Source organism: Myotis lucifugus, unplaced genomic scaffold, assembly GCF_000147115.1.
Source record: "Myotis lucifugus unplaced genomic scaffold, Myoluc2.0 scaffold_2014, whole genome shotgun sequence".
In the NCBI taxonomy this organism is placed as follows: Eukaryota; Metazoa; Chordata; class Mammalia; order Chiroptera; family Vespertilionidae; genus Myotis; species Myotis lucifugus.
Genome location: NW_005873062.1, coordinates 9,921 through 30,673, shown reverse-complemented (window position 1 = coordinate 30,673; position 20,753 = coordinate 9,921). Strand labels below are relative to the sequence as shown.

Sequence of the window (20,753 nt, the reverse complement as noted above, 5' to 3'; positions counted from 1 at the left end):
CCTCTACAATACACAAGGAGATGCCACAGCAGCAACAACACCCAGGAGCATTCGGCACCACCAATGGAGTGGCCAAAGGAGAGCATTGCAGGCATTCGGCAGCTGGTGTGTGGACCGAAGCAAAGGCTTGATGCAAGAGGTGAAGCCACAGGGATCCAGAAGGGAGCGGTGATGACAGCAATAGCAGTAGGGTAGGCAACAGCCCCATGGCCACTGGAAGTGAGAGTTTCCTGGGGGATTCCCGCAATAGTGTATCAGGGGCACAGGGGTCCAAACTGCTTACTAGAGCAATACACAGAGGAAACACCAGCTAAGGAAGTGGAGAGATGACAGCAAGGATGTAAGGACTCCATACCATAAAAAGCAAATGGGGGCTCTCCAACATCTACACCAGGAAGCAAAGGAGTGACCCCTGCAGGTGGCAGCTCCCCTGCCACTGTCCTCACAGAATGCTGCAGCCTCTGCAACCCCTATCGCTCTTCCACCCCTGCCCAGAAATGCCAAGAAGCTCCCAGCTCTTTCCCACTATCTGGGCAGTAATGTTGAGGCGAAGAACAAAGAGAAGGTGGCACAGCAAGCCCTGCTCTTGAAATATGCAAATGCATATGCTTTTGCAATAGTTGTAGATTATTGTGCAACTTGCTTTCTCATCTACCCCTCACTCTGCTTCCCTGGCTTGGTCTTCTCTGGAACTCAGATTCCTGGAAATCTGTAAAACCCAGACATTGATGATGCCGCTGAACTCACAGGGCTCAGTGAGGTGCAGATGAGGTCATCCACTGAGGGTGCTCTGTAAACTCTAAGGTGACATGTGTGTGGTGTTGGGAAAGTTTTCAGAACCCAGGTGGGGGTGAGAGTGAGTCAACAGGGAAGAAAATTGTCCAAAAGAGTTCTTAGAAGACCAACACCTGGTGGTTCAGCATAAATAGCCCCTGCCTGTGGGCCAAGGAAACGCTCATTTGCCTGGAGACCCTGACCCTGGAGGAAGCAATGGTGAGTGTCACTGAGGGACTGTCTTTTTGTTTCCTCTGTGTCCAGCGAATGTCCCCTGGCCCATTTGGGGTGCTCTAATGCACTGGTGTTGAGGAAGACAGGGTCTATGTAGCTCTTCTGCTCTGGGAGGTGTGGGTGTGGGTGTGGGTATGAGAGGGCAGCATAGTGGGGGAAGAAGGACCATTCTTCTGCCCCTCACTCTGCTTCCTTTGCTCACTGGGAGATTAGCCTTCTGGGCTGGGGGAGGGTGGGTGAGTGGGATATGACACCCACCCAGACCCCAGATGCCATTGTCAGGAAGCATCAGTTGGGAATGCAATTTCAATTTCTAGCTTAGCTCTCTCCATCCCTGATTTCTTCAGAAAAGAAGTGGTGGAGGAGAAACAGCCCCGGCCTTCTCAGGCCTGGGGTCCAAGTCCATCCTGGTACCAACTGCCTGTTGGACATGGATAAACATGATTTTCTTTTAGCTCATATTTTGTTTTAAAAATACACCCACTGGACAAGTTTACTAATTTCAAATTAATTTTTAGAGGCATCATTTTTCAATAATACTTTAGTCTGACATTGAGGCATAAAGTAAACATTATGTTGGTTTAAGGGGATGTGGCTCTGCCCAATACCTCTATAGGCCAGGGAGGAGGCCTTATCCCAGTCCTAGGTCCCCAACCCTGTGAGGGGGCTCCTGCCCAGGCCCTTTCTGCTACAATGAGCTGTGGTGCCCTCTGTGCCATCTTGTGCTTTTGGACAAAATGCCTGTGGCTTTTCATTCTTCCCCAGATGTGGACACAGGGCCCTTGATGTGGCAGCTGCACACCAGGGGGCAATGCCCTGGCTCTGGCTGGAGCCTTTGGTGCTCATGGCCGAGCCTCTGCCCCAGCAAGTGCCACGCTGCTGGCCTGTGAGCTTGCCTGGTGTTTAGAGACTCCCATGATGCCCGAGGAAGTGGTAAACTCAGAATGAGAAAGAACTGGTGCCAACAGGGTCCTCCGCAGCCCAGAACCACCAGCAGGTGGAGAAGAAAGCACTTCTGTGGCCAGGAAGGCCCTCCACTGCCTCCCCCTCAGGCTGCCTGGAGATCCCTTCTCCTTTGCTCCATCCCTCAGGCTTGTTCTCAGCCTCTGCCACTCCCGTGCGTGCTTTCCTGGCTTCTAACTTTAAGGTTTCTCTCAAGAGGAAAGAAGCCCACCATTGGGAGTGACCAGGTCCTGCACCCACCCTGACCTCACTTAGCTGTGGAGTCCCTCTCACATGTCACTGGACACCCTATTGAACATCTGCTTTTTCTCCAACTAAAACCCCCCTTTCTCTGACATAGCTCACCTCACATGCCCTCCTCCACCAGGCCCCTCTCCCAAGTCGTCCCAGTTGGAGGGGCAGCACTCTAGGCGTCCCAGGGTCTATCAGCTATTCTGAGAACTTTTTCTGAGTTCCATCTCGAACTTTCTTCATGGAGACAGTGTCTTGTCCAGCAATGGCAGACCACTTGGCAAACATGTAGCCATGTGCCCATCTTGTGTTAGGACAGATGTCACTGAGCATTCTGGCTCTTTCCAGACAAGCACTGAAACCACCAGTGCTGGTCCATCCAAGGCTACAAGTGACAGGAAATGGGATTGCCCGGCCACCTTGTTGATACAGACAGGGAGACAGAGGTTCAAAGAGGGGAACTGTCCTGCCCAAAGGCACTTCATGAGTCCTTCCTGATGTGACAGGTGGCCTCAGTGAGGAGTTCACATCCTAGCCGTGCCAATGGCAGTGAAAGGGAAGTCACTAGAAGGGACAAAACGGGGCATCTGAGAAGAGGTAGATGTTGCTGATAACCCATGTCAGAGTTCAGCTGGGTAACTCATGCCCTCCCAGGACAAACTGTATGGCTGCCTTGTCCTAAGTTGCTTTCAGAGTCCTGCTGCTCCTGATCCCAAAGAAGGAATGAGGCGGTAGGAAAGTGCCTCTCTGACTCCGGGCACTGGGCTAAGCACTAACCCGTGTTCTGGAACCAACACCACGTCCTTTCTCTTCCTGTCCACCCTGAAGGCCATGCTTCTTCTCCTCTCCATGGTGATCCTGCTCACACAGCCTCCAAGGACATGGGGAGCAAATGTGAAGACACTTTCCCGGGAACATTTGATTGATAACTGCACCCTTGTCACGTGTAGCCCTGTGGAGAATGGCCTGCCTGGTCGTGATGGACGAGATGGGAGAGACAGCCCCCGGGGCGAGAAGGAGGATCCAGGTAGAGCTGGGATCATGGGCTTGTCCTGGTGGGCATGGGTGGCCACTGGAATTGTAACCAACTCAGCAACTCTGGATGTTCTGCCGTGAAAGCCCTGGAAATGGAAACCCACCTCCTTGGGAAGAAGTCCCCTAGACATTCAGTCCACCTAAAGCACCTCGTTACCAGTTGGCAAATGACAGGCTGCCCTGAGCCCCGAGGTGTTATTCCCCTCCCCTAGCTGTCAGGATTCCCCCCTAGGATCTTCTGATTCCTCTCACCCAAACAATGAGCAAATTGTGGGTAAATGCCTGGTCTTCGGAGGCCCGTGGAACTAAGCTGCGGCACTTATAGTTGGTCATTATGGTTGAATGATTTCTGTGCAGTGTGTGAAATATTTAACTAAATTCTACTACATTAGAGGTTGGCAAAGATGAGGTTCTGTGGCCCCACACTCAGGCCTGATCAAAAGGATTTACTTAAATACACTACGGAGAGGAGGAAAGGGAGCTCATATTTTATAACTGGAAGTTTGTAGCTTTTGACCTTCACCCGTTTTTCCCACCACCCAGCTCCCATCTTATGCAACCACCAATAATCTGATCTCCGCAATTATGAGTTCTGGTTCTTTATTTTGTTTCTTAGAATCCAGATATAAGTGAGGTCATATTGTATCTGTCTTAATTTGTATGACTTCTGGCACTTAGCATAATTCCTTCAAGATCCATTCATGTTGTGGCAAATGGTATGATTTTTTTTGTCCCTAAGTATTCCAGTGTGTGTGTGACATTTTTATCCATTAATTCATTATGGACACTATTAGGTTGTTTCCATCTGTTGGCTACTGTAAAAACTGTTGCAATGAACATGAGAGTAGAGATACCTTTTCAAATTAGTGTTTTATTTCCTTTGGATATAACCCAGATGTGGTATTGCTGGATCATATTTATTTTTAAAATTATTATTATTTTTTTAAATATTTTTTATTGATTTTTTACAGAGATGAAGGGAGAGGGATAGAGAGTTAGAAACATCGATGAGAGAGAAACATGTATCAGCTGCCTCCTACACACCCACTACTGGGGATGTGCCCACAACCAAGGTATGTGCCCTTGACCAGAATCGAACCTGGGCACCTTCAATCCACAGGCTGACGCTCTATCCACTGAGCCAAACCGGTTAGGGCTAAATTATTTTTTTTAATATCTTAAGGAAACTGCATATTGGTCCCCATAGTGGCTGCACCAATTTACAATCCCACCAACAGTGCATAGGGGTTCTTCTTCTTCACATCCTCACCAACACTTGAGATCTTTTGTGTTTTTTATAGTCGCCATTCTAGGAGGGGTGAGATGATATCTCTTGGGTTTGATTTGCATTTCCCTGGTGACTCATGTCAGGGATCATTTCTGATATAAAGTTTGGTCCGAGGAAGGGGAAAGCAAGGAGTCCATGATAAAAGCTGGCAGACCCCGTGCCAGCCTCAGCCTCGGGGCAGGGAAGGTACACTTCATGGAAATCAGACAGTTCTTCGCTTAACCACCCCTCCAGCTCTGGAAGGCCTGTTTCCTCACCTGTGAAACGGGGATGTGCACACCCGTCTCCTGGGTCACCACTGGACTGACGAGTGTGGAGGTGGAATGTCTACACCTGTGGTACCTGAAGGAATGCAGGGCTGACCTGCAGGTGCTGCTCCTCCTAGGCCCAGGGCCAGGTTTATGCCCATTTCTTCTGCTGCTGCAGGTTCACCAGGAGCTACAGGGCGAATGGAGATGCTGGATGTCCCCAAAGGGGACAAGAGCTCTGCTGGAGAACCTGGACCGAAGGGAGACTCGGGGCCACGTGGTGAGCAGTGGGCGTGGACTGCAATGCCTGCCACTAGGCCATGCAGGAGGATGCACATACCCATCCCAGGAAGGAGGGTGGCCTGGGGGTGGCACTGGGTTCACGCAGGGAAGGCGGTAATACTGCTGGGCGGCGTCTGTAGGACGGTGCTGTTCTCTGACCTCTATGACTGCTCTCACCTTCTCACGCTCTCCCCCTTCTGAGAAGACTCCATGCACTGACTGGCTGGTCGTTTTCCTAGGACCTCCGGGACCTGCAGGTGTGTGCGGGCCGGCTGGAAGAGAGGGTCCTTCAAGAATACAGAGGGATGTAGGACCCCAAGGTAAACCAACCCCCAAAAGAGAGCCTGGACCCAAAGGTAGGAGGTTGGTGTGTGGAGGTCCAGAAGGGAGAGGGAGGAATGAGGTTGGCAACCCATTATGTGAACTAAGGATGCTCAGTGTGCCAGTGAAGCCAGGCCATTACCACTGGCAGGCCTTGCTGTGGCCCCTGAACCGCCCCCCCAAAGCCCGCACATCTGGAGGAGCCCAGGCAGTGGAGTGCACAGTCCCCCAGTTCCCCTTCTCTACGTGGAGGTGAGGAAATCATCCAGCCTGCAGACACTCTCAGCAGCCTTTGTCCTAATCTGTACCTTCCTCAGGAGAAGTGGGTGCCCAAGGCGTGCAGGGCTCTGCAGGGACAAGACGCTCCCCCAGGTCTCATAGGGGAGAAAGGTGCCCCTGGTGAGAGTGGAGACCCTGGATTTGCAGGGGCAGCTGTGACAGTGGCTGTGGGCTTCCTGAGGTCCAGCTCCTTACCTCTCCACCAGGAAACCCTGTCACTGAGCACCCTTCCCTTGGACCCGAACTCTGAGCCAATTCCTGACTGTGAAGGACTGGTCTTCACTGTGCCTCTCTCTCCTGCAGACATCAGTGCTCTGTGGCAGCAGCTAGAGGCCTTGCAGGGGCAGGTAAGACGCCTGCAGGGAGCCTTCCTTCAGTATAAGAAAGGTGAGTTCCTGGACCTGGACTTGAACCTGAGACAGTCGCCAAGGGCAGGCCCCAGGCAGGGTCTGTGTTGGGTTTGGAGTTGGCCGGGCCTGAGGCAGGCCTGGTTCTAGGATTGGGGGCTCTAGGATGCTAGTGTGTTTGGACGATGGGCTGGACCTGGGACTGGGGCAGGACCTGTGGCTAAGCATAAGGTGGGGCAGAGCAGGGCAGCCACATGGACCAGGAGCTGGAAGCAGATTCAAGGGACACGGAGCAGGGTGTGGCCCCTACACCAGCTCAGTGGGTTGGTGCCAGCATGGTCAAGGCTACCAGGCTCCAGCCTCCAACATCACACCCACCTGTGACCCGAGCCAGATCAATGCCCCAAGCCCAGTGCAGGTCAGGCCTTCCCTCCTGTTAACCTGTGCTTATCCCTGGACACCCCACTACCCAGGATGCATTTCTTATCTCTATGGGGCTAGGTGTGCAAACCCCTCAAGATGTTGCTGCCCAGCCCACAGCAGCAGCGACTCCTGACACTGTCCTGAGAGTTGGGGCTGGGAAGCTGTGCTTGGGATCAAGGCTGTGAGGGTCTGACCTTGGCATGTGGCCATTGAGAGTCTCACCTGAGACAGGCCCTGGGTCCGGCAGGGGGCAGGCTGCCTCTGGGCTCTGCCAGTGCTGGGCTCTCCCGCTCCTCCCTGGGTGTTCATGGTGGAGACTCTCCCCCAACCTGGGTGCTGAGGAGTCAGAGGCTCCAGCAGCACAGCCCAGTGCCTGTGCCTGTGGGCATCTCCACCTCAGACCCTAATTTCCCCCACTCCTCCCCGCTTTCCCCATGTCAGCTTTGAGCTCAAATCATTCAGCAAATCTCATTGATCCAAAGAGGAATTTCTGAAGGAGGAGAGCACTCAGGGGTGAGACATGGAGTTAGCTCCTACATACCTAAAACCACTAAGTACCCACGTACCAAGGGTGAGGTTTCAAGAATTTGGTATGTCTCCCTCTCTCCACAAACATGCATGTGTGCTTACTCACTCACATGCACACTGATGCAAACAAAGGAAAATTCATGGTATACACCTGACACACCTGTGTGTATTACACACATGCCATCACTCACCTCACGTCATCTACACCCACGAGCACACACGCATATTCACACACACCAGGTGGGCCTTCAGTGCTCCCATGTGCCTTCAGATGGACACGTGGCCATATTCGTGTATGCACACACAGACCCACCCGGGTGCAGGTAGTGAATGGCAGAGGAACTCCTGTCCAGGGCTGCTCTGGGTGCTCTCCTGAGCCCGTGAAGAGTCTGCCCCCTGAACCCTTGTGGAAGGGTCACAGTGGTCGGGGTGCAGCCTGGGCTCTTCACCAGCCCTTTGGGGCCGGAGCACAGCCTTCTCAGGAGCCCTGAAGGCTTCTATGCACGAAACCAGAAGTCAAAGGGATGGAAAATGAGCCCGGCCAGCGTGACCCCCTGGTTGACTGTTGGCCTATGAACCAGGAGATCATGGTTTGATCCCTGGTCAGTGCATGTGAACGGGCTGTGGGCTTGATCCCCAGTAGGGGGCATGCAGGAGGCAGCCAATCAATGATTCTCTGTCATCATTGATGTTTCTATTTCTCTCTCCCTCTCCCTTCCTCTCTGAGATCAATAAAAATATATTAAAGCACAAACACACACACAAACACACACACACACACACACATGCACAAAGAATGGAAAATGAGATAGAGTGAAAACATATAGTTGAATGTCACAGAGGTGATGCTTTTATAAATTGTATTCCCATCTTATAGATGAGGAACTGGAAACCCCAAAAAAGGAAGTGACTTTCTCTTGTCCACCTGGACAGTCATGGCCAAGGCGGGGCTGAATACCTGGCCCTCTGACTCCCAGACAGGCCTCTCTCCAGCACTGACTCTCTCCTGCCCCTGATGCCCATGCACACCTCTCAGCTGTCCTTGTCCTCTCTCCCAGCTCTCCAGCCTCACCCACATGCACACCTAGAGGGCAGCACTGGGTGCACACAGATGGCCCACCCTCTCCTCTTCTTTTCCACATCCGCACCCAGCATGAACCCCCTGTCATTGCCTCATGCCCTGCTGTTATGCAGGGTCCACAGTGAGATCAAAGGGAGCACCTTCCTTATTTCCAGCTCTCAGAGGCTGCACGATGCCAAAGCTTCCCAGTCCCGCCCAGTAATTGGGAAACCGATTCTGCCATGCAACATGGGGTGAAAAAGAAAGAACACATCTTAGCTCTAGTGTGAGATCAGATAAGAGTGATCCCCTAACTCTGCATGTGATGGTCACATAGAGTTGAGCTTCTTACTTAACCTCTCTTAGCCCAGTGTTCTCACCTGTAACTAGACAGGCAGATCCGCCTCCCAGAGCGCACCATGGAGCCGGGGTCTCACCTTTGTTCTCCCTGGTGCTCTGACACCCAATATCAGAGGCCCGGGGCTCTGGCTAGAACACAAACGTCTTAGATCCATTCAGTGTTGGAAGGTGCCCCCAGAACCCCAACCTGACTGTCCTCTCCTCCTAGTGGAGCTCTACCCCAACGGCCGAGATGTTGGCCAGAAGGTCTTCAAGACAGCAGGCTTTGTAAAACGTTTCCAAGAGGCAGAGCAAATGTGCGCGCAGGCTGGGGGGCAGCTGCCCTCCCCACGCTCTGCAGCTGAGAACTATGCCTTGCAACAGCTGGTCGAGGCTAAGAACAGTGGAGCTGCATTCCTGAGCATGACTGACTTTTGGATGGAGGGCAGGTTCACCTACCCAGAAGGGGTGCCCCTGGTCTATTCCAACTGGGCCCCCGGGGAGCCCAACGATGATAGTGGCAGGGAGGACTGTGCGGAGATAATGGCCAACGGCAAGTGGAATGATGTGCCCTGTGGAGCGAAGCGCCTTGTGATCTGCGAGTTCTGAGCCCTCGGGCTGGTTGGGGCAGCCATGGTGCAGAGGCCTGGCCCAGACCCCTGTGCTGCTGACACGACAAGGAAGAGCTGAGGGTTCTGTGACCTTGTTTCTGCACAGAGCTGAGGGATGAGGCCCACCAAGGGCTCCCATGGAACTCCTCTCTCAGAATAAAATACGAAACTGGCTTTCTGGCTGCTGTGTCAGAGGAAGAAGGGCCAGCCTGCTTTCCCAACTGCAAGGGATAAAATTAGTCCCCAAAATCCAAAGGCTCCTCCTCAGCCCTCTGCCTCCTCAAACTGTCAACCCAGCTAGTCACTCCCTGCTCTGTCACTCCCTCCTCTGTCACTCCCTCCTCTGTCTCTCCCTCCTCTGTCACTCCCTCCTCTTGCTTTGGTGTCCCCTTATGGCAGTTCCTTATCTTCCTCTTTTGCTTGCCCCTCCTCCTCTGCTTGACCACTTAATGGTGACCTGCTCAAGCCTTAGCTCTCAGTTCTCTTCACTTCTCACCCTCACTCCAGGGATGAGCTCATTCTGTCCAGGGCTCAGATCCCTGGCACCCACATTACATGCCTTCCCAGGACCTCCTGGGGCCCGGACCCCTTGGCCAATGCCAGCTGGAGCCCCAGGGCTGGGCGGTTCCAGTGGCTGCTCCTTGTTTCAAGGCCTGAGCCCCGGAAGGAGCACAGTGCCGAGGGCTGACCTGGCAGGTCATCTGCCTCCCTGGCAGGACTGTGTGGCCCAGTTGGGTAGCCTCCTCCGCATCCCAGCACACCAGGACCTCATTCTACCCTGTCATTGTGTCTGCCTGTCGGCTCATGGGAGGGAGTCCCACCTGCACAATCCTCATTCCAGCCGAGATCTCAGGCACAGAGGGTCCAGCCATGCTCAGCTTCACCCCCAGCCCTCCCCTGGCCTCCATCCAGGAGGTTCTTCCCCCAGGCCACCTCAGAGACAGCTGGGCAGTTCCTCCTCCTCCTCCCACAGAGAGGGGGGAGTGGGGGAGAGACTTGCTCAAGGCCCCAGGTGTGTCAGTGCTACAACTTGGTCACGAGAAAGGACATCTGATCCCAACCTTATATTTCTGGCCTGTCAACTTTTAGGCCAAAGGCCTCTGTATACCAGTTGATTTTAATGACACTTGTGCTTAAGAAATTGGAATGACAGCCGAATGAAGCCCAGGCTCATAGGAGAGGCAACAAGACAGGAAACCAGCCCTCCTTTGTTCCCAGGGACCGGAGGCCACACCCCTCTTCCCAACACTCACAGCCACACCTCAGATGTAGGACAGCAGATCTGAAAGCAAAAAGCCACATCTAATACCCATGGTGTCAGATGGGTAGGAGATTGACGGGAATGATCAATTAGTTGAGGAGGCAGAGGGCTTAGTAAGTTATGTAATGACTATCCACTGGGATGTACAATGGAAGTTAATATAACACAGCATGTCACCTCTAATTTAAAAATGAAAAATAATTTAAATAAATAAAGTGATTATTGATAGGTAAAAAAGGAAAAACGTAAACCACATCTCCCAACAGCACACAGCTCAGTCTCTCTGCTGAGACCTTTTTCCTATTACTGGAAAAAAAAAAGCCCCAAGTCCTGGCAGCTTCTGAAATATGTCAGTTATGCAGCAGTGGGCAAATACTCTTCAATTCAGAAGTTACACCTGGACAGCATCTGCCAGGGAGCTTAAAAAGGTATTTCATTGCAAATAGAAAGGAAAAAGCAGTGGATATGGTTTAAGCCCAGGGAGGCATTTCTTGTAAGAATGAAGAGTTCTGAGGTGGCTCAAGGACTGCGGGTGCACAAGCAGCGCTGTGCGGTCTCCCTGCTTCTGCCTCTGTGCATCCTCGCCTCTCTTCCTCCCTCTCCCACCACCTTCTTCTCCTTCTGGCTCTCAGCTGCCCAAGCACAGAGTCATGTGTCACACAGAGATCAGAAACGCTTGCTTGATATCAGGTCAAAATTCCTGTGGAAGTGAATCTGCCTGTCTCAGATGCCCACCTCTGACCCAATAGACTAGGCCTGAGGTGGACCCCACAGCACAGTATGGCCATTGGGACCCATGGAAGGTCATGGTGGTCCAACAGTCCTTCTAAAAGTGACCACTTTCCAACCCAGGACATAAGGTAACCCATTTCTTTGACAAAAGTGGAGGGAAATGGCATAACTGACTCAATGTGAAGAAAAGATGTGTCCTGTGGGGTTGAAGGCCAGGAATGTGGAGACCCCGGGCCCTGGGAGAAGCTTTAGATCCACCTCAGCACGGGGTCCGGTTCGCTCTCCAGCACAGAGAACAAGTAAGGAGGGTCATTTGGATTCTGTAGACACAGCCCAGCAAAAGCCAAGGACTAAGGCCAGTATTTCAGAAAATTCAGGTTTTCAACCTTTCTTAGCACAGAGACCTCTCCTACACTCACATTCATAGGCAGAGGTGAACACGGGCATTAAACAGCATTAGCCCTGCCCCACACATAGTAGCCTTGTTCCCTAGTGTAGTAGCCTGGGTGCCAAGTGAAGCCAGGACTGCATGACTCTGACCTCTCAGGAGATGCTGTGACCCTCACAGTGACAGGTGACGTCCTGGGAGCAGCCTGGGGTCCTTCCACGTGCAGAGGGTGACAACCACAGCAGCTCCATGGGGAAGCCCCTGCTCAGTTCAGTAGTATATTCTCAGATCACCTCCTGGTTCTCAACCCTCCTGCTCCTCAACCAACCCACTTCCCAGCATGAACTGACAGTGGGGCGCACCCTGATGTTTGCTGGTGTTAGGGTCTTCTATCTTTGTCCTGAATTCCCTCGGTATAAAACACCAAGAACTGTGTTGCTTTAAGTTGAGGGCCTTCTCAATCTCTCTTATCTTCTGGATATCTTTAATTCAAGCTTACTGGTGTGCTTGACCTTTTCAAACTACTGGTGTTTATATACTAGAGCCAACAACCCAGGTATCTACTAGAAGGGACAATATATTTATAAGCTAAATATCTATCCAGGCCCCTAATCATACCCTCATAGATGCTATAAGCCCTGAGCATCCCTGATATGAGGGATAAGCTGAAGAACTGTGTTCCTGCACACAATAGAGGCGCTCAACAAGATTTGAAATGAGTGGATGATTGTAAAACCTTTTAACCAGGAGAATATAGACTCATGACTTTGTGCAATCACCAAGTTACTCAGAGACCAAAACACTTCTTATTATTGTCCACGCCGTTTCTATTAGGCCCCCTTATGGCCAATATCTGGTGTCTTCTCGTAGGTTTTACTGCTGTTGGTTTTGTGTGTTTGTGAATATTTCAATCCTAGAGACCTGTGTCGCTTCTGGGTAGAAGCAGATAAGGGCAGGTGCACTGTCTGAAACGCCCTATTCTCCCCTGCCATGGTGGTTATAACAGCAGCATTGCTGGTTATAACATTTTGTGTAACCCGGCATTCCCGAAACCTGAGCAAATGCAGGGGAAATAGTTGCTCTTGAAGATCACTTGGATGGATCTACCTGAACCTTGAGTGAGATTTGGAGGTTGTCACTGCAGCATACGTAGCCCTTCTTTACTGCACAAATTTTGAATATTAACTTACTTGACTTTTAGTTACCTAAGCAATATAGTCTCTCTCAGGCTGCCTGACTCAAACAACCTTGAGCCACAAAGGGACTCACAAGGGCCCTCCCTACCTGAGCAAAACGGTACTTTTCATATTTATTCAGTAAGAAGACAGAGTGAAAAAATGAAAGGGTTGAGTGAATGAAATCCTGATTTCCTATTTGTAAGCCTGTTTGTACGGTAGAATAAAGTGTTTTCAAGACATTTCCAGGCCCATTGACCTAAGGAAATAGCACTGTGACCCCACTGCCTGCCTCCCTGCACTTTTATTAATTCCCTGAATGCTTCATTTCACATGTAAGTGGCAGGGGTCAGGCCAAGGCCAAAGGTCAGATGGCAACTTCAGGCCAAGGGAATGCGTTCTGTGATCAGAGGGCTGGATGGGGGCAGGAAGAGGAGGGTACAAGCACTGCTGAGTTTTGAGCAAGCCCAGGACGCCTGGCCCTGGCCACAGAGGGCCTGACAGGATAGGAAGAGCATGAGAGGGATGTGAGTTCTCCAAAGACTCAGTTCCAAAACAGAGTGAGGCTGGGAGGACCTCATCAGAAGGTCTTATGATAGAATAAACAACCTAGAATAGTCAGAAAAATTACTTAAAAAACAATGAGAATGGAGTTGGTCCTCTTATGTTAAAAAGTTTTATAAAACTAACATAATTGTAAAAGTGTGTTACTAACAAAGAACTACATAGACCAAATGTAAAGGCCACCAAAACCAGGGCCACATATGTCTGTACATATATGTCATATATGCATGATAAAAATAGATTGCCAAGGTTATAGGAAAATAATGAATTGTTCAATTAATAATTCTCAGTTAATTAGGTAAACATTTAGAGGAAAAATAAAATCAGAATTAAAATATAAAACTTCTCTGCTAAAAAGTAAAACACTGTAAGATTAAAATGAAATGCTCATTTATTTGCAAAGTATATAACACACAAATCAACAAGAAAATGGTGAATATCAAAATAGGAATGAGAAGAGAAATATCTAAGAATGAGAAGAGAAAATTCATGAAATAACATATATTGATGGCCAATAGTAATGAAACATGAAAAAATGTACAATCTTAGTAGTAATTAAAGAAATTCAAATTAAACAGCAATAAGCATTCAAAAATTTATGGACTAGAGTTCAAACTATACTAGAGGAAAATGTACTTTACTTTCATTATTAAAAATGACAAAATAACAGCATGGACATTGAGTGTGGTGTTAAGCCATCTCTGGAGCATCTATTCATCCTTTATCTCAGACTGTGGGTGTTTCCGCCTCTGGACTCCTCAGACTCCTCCATATGGTGCACTCAAAATGCACCCCACCTTTCCGGGTCACTGCCATTGGAATGTTTGGAAACCAGACCTCATCAGTGTAAGGGGATATGATCCCCTAGGACAGGGGTGGGCAACCCCTGGCATGGGTGCCAAACATGGCACAACAGTAACGTTTGCTGGCACCCGAAACCCTCTCTTATAATCTCCCATTTACAATTGTGAATGTTTGTTCTCAGTGATGAATTTTGTTAAGTCTCATAATAAGAGTAGCCTGACGGATGAAAGTAGTAGCTCGTGCATATCTGTGAAGGTCACGAAATATAAACCTGATGTAAAATCTCTGTCATCAGTGATGCAGCAGCAAAAGTCCCACTGATATTGTCAAATGGAGTCATAAAGTTTTCTGTTGGACTATCAGTGTACATGTATACATTAAAAAATAAATGTATTCTTCATCATCATATACTGTGTTTTTGTCACTTGAATGAATTTTATTATTTCTTCAAGGTTCTTCACATACGTTCACCTTAAGAGATATCAAATAGGCGTAACATGTTCTCAAAAAATTAGGGTTGGCATGCAGAAGAATTTTGAGTCAGAGATTTTGCTGTTTTGGGCACGCACTCACAAAAAGGTTGACCACCCCTGGCCTAGACACAAAGATCTGAGGTGGGAAGATAAGAAGAGGAATGGGGTGGCACTCTGAAGAGCTCACAGTGAAGGTGTGGACATGAGAGAGACACACAGACAAGGAGCAAAGAATTCCACCAGTTCCAGGGATTGCTGGACATGAGGGCGGTCTGGTCACCCCGTGGGAGAGTGTGTCTGGACCTGGCCCTGTAGGGGAGGGGCATTTAGGAAATGCATTCTTTTTTTTCTTCTTTTTTATTTTATTTTATTTTTTAAGAGTTTTTAGCTTCTTTTTTTGTATTTTATTTTATTATTAATTAAAGCTTTATTGTTCAAATTATTACTTTTGTTCCTCTTCCCCCCCCCATAACTCCCCTCCACCCAGTTCCCACCCCACTCTCCTCTCCACCCACTGTCCTCATCCATAGGTGCACGATTTTTATCCAGTCTCTTCCCACATCCCCCTCACCCCTTGCCCCCACAAGAATAGTCAGTCCATTCCCTTTCTATTCCCCTGATTCTATTATAATCACCAGTTCATTCTGTTCATCAGATTATTCACTTGATTTTCAGGTTCACTTGTTGATAGATGTATATTTGTTGTTCATAATTTGTATCTTTACCTTTTTCTTCTTCTTCCTCTTCTTAAAGGATACCTTTCAGCATTTCATATAATACTGGTTTGGTGGTGATAAACTCCTTTAGCTTTTTCTTATCTGTGAAGCTCTTTGTCTGACCTTCAATTCTGAATGATAGCTTTGCTGGGTAAAGTAATCTTGGTTGTAGGTTCTTGGCATTCATCACTTTGAATATTTCTTGCCACTCCCTTCTGGCCTGCAAAGTTTCTGTTGAGAAATCAGCTGACAGTTGTACGGGTACTCCCTTGTAGGCAACTGCCTTTCTTTCTCTTGCTGCTTTTAAGATTCTCTCTTTGTCTTTTGCTCTTGGCATTTTAATTATGATGTGTCTTGGTGTGGTCCTCTTTGGATTCCTTTTGTTTGGGGTTCTCTGCATTTCCTGGACTTGTAAGTCTATTTCTTTCACCAGGTAGGGGAAGTTTTCTGTCATTATTTCTTCAAATAGGTTTTCAATATCTTGCTCTCTCTCATCTTCTGGCACCCCTATAATTCGGATGTTGGTACGCTTGAAGCTGTCCCAGAGGCTCCTTACACTATCTTCATATTTTCGGATTCTTTTTTCATTTTGCTTTTCCAGTTGGGTGTTTTTTGCTTCTTCGTATTTCAAATCTTTGACTTGATCCTTGCGACCCTCTGGTCTGCTGTTGGGAGTCTGTATAATATTCTTTATTTCAGTCATTGTATGCTTAATTTCTAGTTGGTCGTTGGTCCTTTATCACAACCTCTAGGGTCTCATTAGATTTCTTGTAGATCTCATTAAGTCTGTCAGCAGTTTCTAGAAAATTCTTGAAAAACCTTAGAGGCACCAGCAGAGGGCAGCATGAAACCACTGCTCCTGCTCCCAGCTAAGCCCAATTACCCAAGAAAGGAAGCTGTGCCTAGAGCCATATTCCAAAATAAGTCTCGCAACTTCTCCCTTGGTTCCAGCTTGGAGCTGAGTCAAGCACCAGAGAAGGTTGTGGGGTCACACATTTTTGGGGCGGACTGCAGTTCCTTCATTTATTTCTTTGTTCATTTATTCATTCAACAGTTATGGAGAGTAATGTGGTCCCCAGCCCTGTTATGGGCCCTGGGACTTCATTGTATGACTCAGGTGATCATACTAATCACAGTAACACCAAGAAAAAATGCTTGCACGGCATTCATCAGGGCCAGTGCTCTTCTGGCTGCCTTATTCATGCGAGTCCATTTATTCCTCACAGCCCTGTGAGGAGGGCACTATTCATATTCCATGTTTACCACGAAGGGAACTAATGCCCAGAGTGTGAGTGACTTGCTCAGGACCTATGCGGCACAGGGTGTGAACACAGGCAGTCTGGCTCCAGCTTACTCTTATAATTTTTAAAATATATTTTTATTGACTTCAGAGAGGACGGGAGGAGAGAGAGATAGAAAACATCAATGATGAGAGAGAATCATTGATTGGCTGCCTCCTGTATGACCCTCACAGGGGATCAAGCCTGCAACCCAGGCATGTGCCCTTGACGGAATCAAACCTACAGGCCGACGCACTATGCACTGGTCCAAATCAGCCAGGGGTCCAGCGTCCTCTTAATGACTTTGCTACACTGAGAAAATCCAACAAGAAAATGGTCAGGATGATTTCAGATGTCCACAACTGCCAATAAGAAAATAAACCTGGGTGTTGTACTGGGGACTGGGTTTGGAGTAGCCTTACATTCAATGGTCAGATAAAGGCTTTGAAGGGGAGTCAATGGTGACAATAAGAGCCAGGACCTGCAGGAGGGGGATCGTGTTATCACCCACACAATCTCTGTTGAGCCCAGGGGTTGTAATGCTCAGCTCAAGGGCACTTGTGAACACTTTGTCCATGACCAGGCATGCACGTACCTCACCCAGAGTCCCTGACACCACCCCAGGCCAATGCTCCTCAGTGATGGGTGTGTAGAGTAAGGCACCTGGATATAGGCTGGGGGTGGGAGGTGGGGAGGTAGGGGCTGAGGCTGCTAACAGCAGGATGCTGGGAATTTCAACCACTGGGTCTCCTGGTTTCTATACAGAAACTCACACACTCACACATGCACAAAGATCCCAATTTCATGTGCACACAATTCCCCATTCAGGGGTTCACCTGCGCAGTGCCTCACCTTTTGTGATACTCGGCAGAGATGTTCCAGACCCAGGCCCATTGCCTGAAGCCAGGAGGCTGTCAGACCCTGGAAATGCAGAGGGAAAGATTTGTGTCAACAGCTGCTTTTTACTAGTGGGACATGGGCAGTTAAAGGAGATTATTTGGCATCTGACACTGTGGAGTTAGGCAGGACCCCCTTCACCTTGTGAAGGGCTACACGGATGGAGAAGCCCGGGCCCCACATCTTCTGGTTCTCCCTGTGGAGGTAAAAGGCAGGCAGAAAGCTGCTAGGATGGTTGTATTTCCTTGAGCAGTGGTTTCCAAAACTGGCCAAACATCTGGATTGCCTAGGGACCTCACGACGGTGAAGTACTGAGCTTTTGATGTACTGGGTGCAGAGCAGAACCAACTTGACCCTATGACTCTGCCAAGCCTTCCAGGTAGCTCTGCTGGCACTACACTGAAGAGCCACATGAGGTGGTTAACCATCCATCTTATATAAAAATTGCTGTTTAAAATTTTAACCCCGCTATTTTGCTTCTGTAAACATTTGCTTGCTTAAATAATAGGGAAAATAAGACTACTCCCATTGCAAAGAGGCCATAAACCTTCCCTGGACGAACTTATCAGTGCTGGGGCCAGGTCAGGCCTTTGATTGAGGTTAAAGACCCAGCACATAGGGTTTTTTAAGAACTTGCAAAGGGGACCAGGAAAACCCTTATTTGGGAGACAATAAACTGGAAAAAGTATAAATAGAGTGAGTTTCCTCTATGTAGGGGGGCTCAGAATTTGAAAAACACATTTTTCTCTCTGCCTGTGAATAATCATAATTAAGGTTTAAATCCCTTTCTCTAAGCGTTGAATGGTTTTTCTCCTCTCTTCTTTAACATTAATGGTTCCCTGACCGAAAAGAAGGCCAAACATGATGGCCTTTTGGCCTCTGGTGAGTGGACCATGTTTGGGGCCCGGGGGAGCCAGATAGGCCTCTGGGAGGCACCACTCTGGTGATTTAGCAGAATTGAACTGGGGGACTCTAGGCACTCCCGGACCTCAGCCCAGGACCCGGCCAGCATCTGGAGAGAGTGGACAGACACTTCTGGACCTGTCAACAAAAACTGTAAGGTAGGTGCCCCTATCAGTCAGGCTCACTCCGAGTGAGTGGAAGGGGGAGCTTTATCAACTCCCCAGAGGTCATGTGACTTCCTCAGGCAAATTAATCAGGAATCAGGTGGACTGTTTCAACTCTGAATGAATATCTGGTAGAAGTCAAAAACTCTGACTGTCTGGTATATAAATGTAAGTGTGACAGTCTGTGTGAAGCGAAAGCTACTTTGTGCCGTCTGGCTGTCCACATAAGAGTATTTGTTATCTCTTTCTGTTGTTTAATTTGTTTAAAGATAGGGCAAACCCCGCTTTAGGGGGAAGCCTCATTGTGTATGGTGAGGCTGTCCCAAGCAACTGCTAGGAATTCTTTTCTCAAGGTTGTTCTTGCTCTCTATCACGGAGGTAATTAGCCCACTTAGCTACTGGAATTTCTGCCTATGTTTGTGTTGGCGGCCAGATGTAAGCTGGCAAGGTCCTTGCACCTGAAGGGGCTAGCAAGGCTGGGACCCTTACCCACACAATTTTCCCAGACTTGTTTGGATGGCGGTTATCAGTAGAATAAGAGCAACCTTTGTAGAACGAGAACAGCCTTTCATGGCTTACCAAGAAGTCTGTCACTATTTACTGAGATATGCTGTACTGAGATCTTGTCCTTCTGTTCTGTCCCTTCCTTAGAGATTAAGAGGAACAAAGAATACATTCCTCTTGACAGACCTCCTATTCAGTGGCTGTGTATAAATAGGATTGTGTGGCTAATAAACTTGCTTCAGTTCCTCGAGAACTGGAGTCCTCCCGATCCTGCTTTCCTGTCTTTCTTTCTTTTCTCAATTCCCACCTCCCTACCTCAGCCCGGCTCAACCTGTCAGGCTGGCCCTGACAAACTGGCGCCCGAGACCAGGGACTGAGGACTTGGGAAGCAGATGGTGAGGAACTCCGTTGGGCTTGGAAATATGACGATGAGGAACTCCTCTGGATAAAGAGTGCACTCGTTAAGGTAAAGGAGGAGCAATTTGTTGATAGTCAGGAGTAAAGCATGGGACAGTTAGAATCTAGAGAAAATGCCCTTTATGGCCAAATCTTAAAGTCTATGCTCAACAGTAAAGGAACTAAGGTTAATGACAAGCAAGTAGAAATTTTTTAAAAATTCATTCCGGAGGTCTGCCCTTGGTTTCCTGAGGAAGGAACCGTTAACTTAGAAACGTGGCAGAAAGTTGGAGAACAAATGTGCAATCATTATGAAGCCCTTGGGCCAAGTAAGACCCCGGTTGATGCATTTTCCTTATGGAATTTGATACGGGATTGTTTGGATCCCAGGCATGACCATAATCAACCATCTCTTAAGCCAGAAAAAAAGGAGAAGCAGTGTGATAGCACAAAACAGGGGTCTAAAAAAGACAGTACATTAAAAAGAAATAATGTAACTTTAAAGACAATTTAACTCCTCAAGATGAGGAGGATTTTGAGGAAGCTGCTGCTCTTTGTCATGATGATAATGCAGGTATTGTTCAGGCAAAAGGGGAGGAAGAATATTTTTCTGCTGGAACTGAAGAGGGTAGTGATATAGAGGATGTGTTAGAACGCTTTTTAGAAACATTAAAGCTTCTTGGCAAGAAAAAGAGAAGCCACAGGGGCCGTTCCCGCCACTCTCCGCTGCCTTGTGCAGCACCAGTTCCACTTTCCCCTCTCCAGATGGCTTTGCAGGAAGCACAAAAGTGTGGTGAGGAATTGGGCATCCACGCCTTCCCTGTTATGGAACAGGTGAACCCTAACACGGGACAGCGTGAGCGTGCTTATGACCCACTTCCTTTTAAAATCTTAAAAGAGTTAAAAACAGCCTGTGCTCAGTATGGGTCTACTTCCCCTTATACTTTAACCCTCTTGGAAACTATAGCCTCAGAGGTCTCCCACCTAATGATTGGAGAGCTATTGCCAAGGCTTGTTTATCAGGAGGGGATTATCTCTTATGGAAATCAGAATATGATGAAAAGGCTAAGGAACAAGCTTCTCGTAATCGAGCTGCCCAGATTAATATTTCTTATGAAATGCTGGTAGGTGAAGGAGTCTATGCTGATACCCATAATCAAATTCAATACCCCCAGGAAGCTTATGGACAGATTAATGGAGCTGGGATCAGAGCCTGGAAAAAGTTACCCACCTCTGGTCAGAAAACAGAGGAGCTCTCAAAAATTATTCAAGGGCCAGATGAAAAGTATCAGGATTTTGTCTCTCGGCTATTACAGGCTGTTGGCCGAGTAGTGGTGGATGGGGAGGCTGGCATGTTAATAGTTAAACAGTTGGCATATGAAAACGCCAACACTGCCTGTGAAGCTGCACTGCGGCCCTATCAAAGACAGGGGACTCTCTCAGATTATATCCGAATTTGCGCAGATATTGGTCCCTCATATATACAAGGAGTCGCCCTTATGGCCGCATTAAAGGGAACCACCATTGAAGGAA

At 48.6% G+C, this 20,753-nt stretch overlaps 1 protein-coding gene across 1 annotated transcript; it reads left to right on the top strand.

Moving 5' to 3' along the window:
- The first annotated feature begins 3,033 nt into the window (after positions 1 to 3,033).
- On the top strand, positions 3,034 to 9,037 carry LOC102433253 (pulmonary surfactant-associated protein D-like). Its single transcript, XM_023748879.1, is given in 6 exon segments — positions 3,034 to 3,229; positions 4,952 to 5,053; positions 5,295 to 5,375; positions 5,694 to 5,737; positions 5,739 to 6,042; positions 8,582 to 9,037. Coding segments are annotated over 6 exon segments (1,107 nt in total). The 3' UTR covers positions 8,962 to 9,037.
- Positions 9,038 to 20,753: the final 11,716 nt, after the last annotated feature.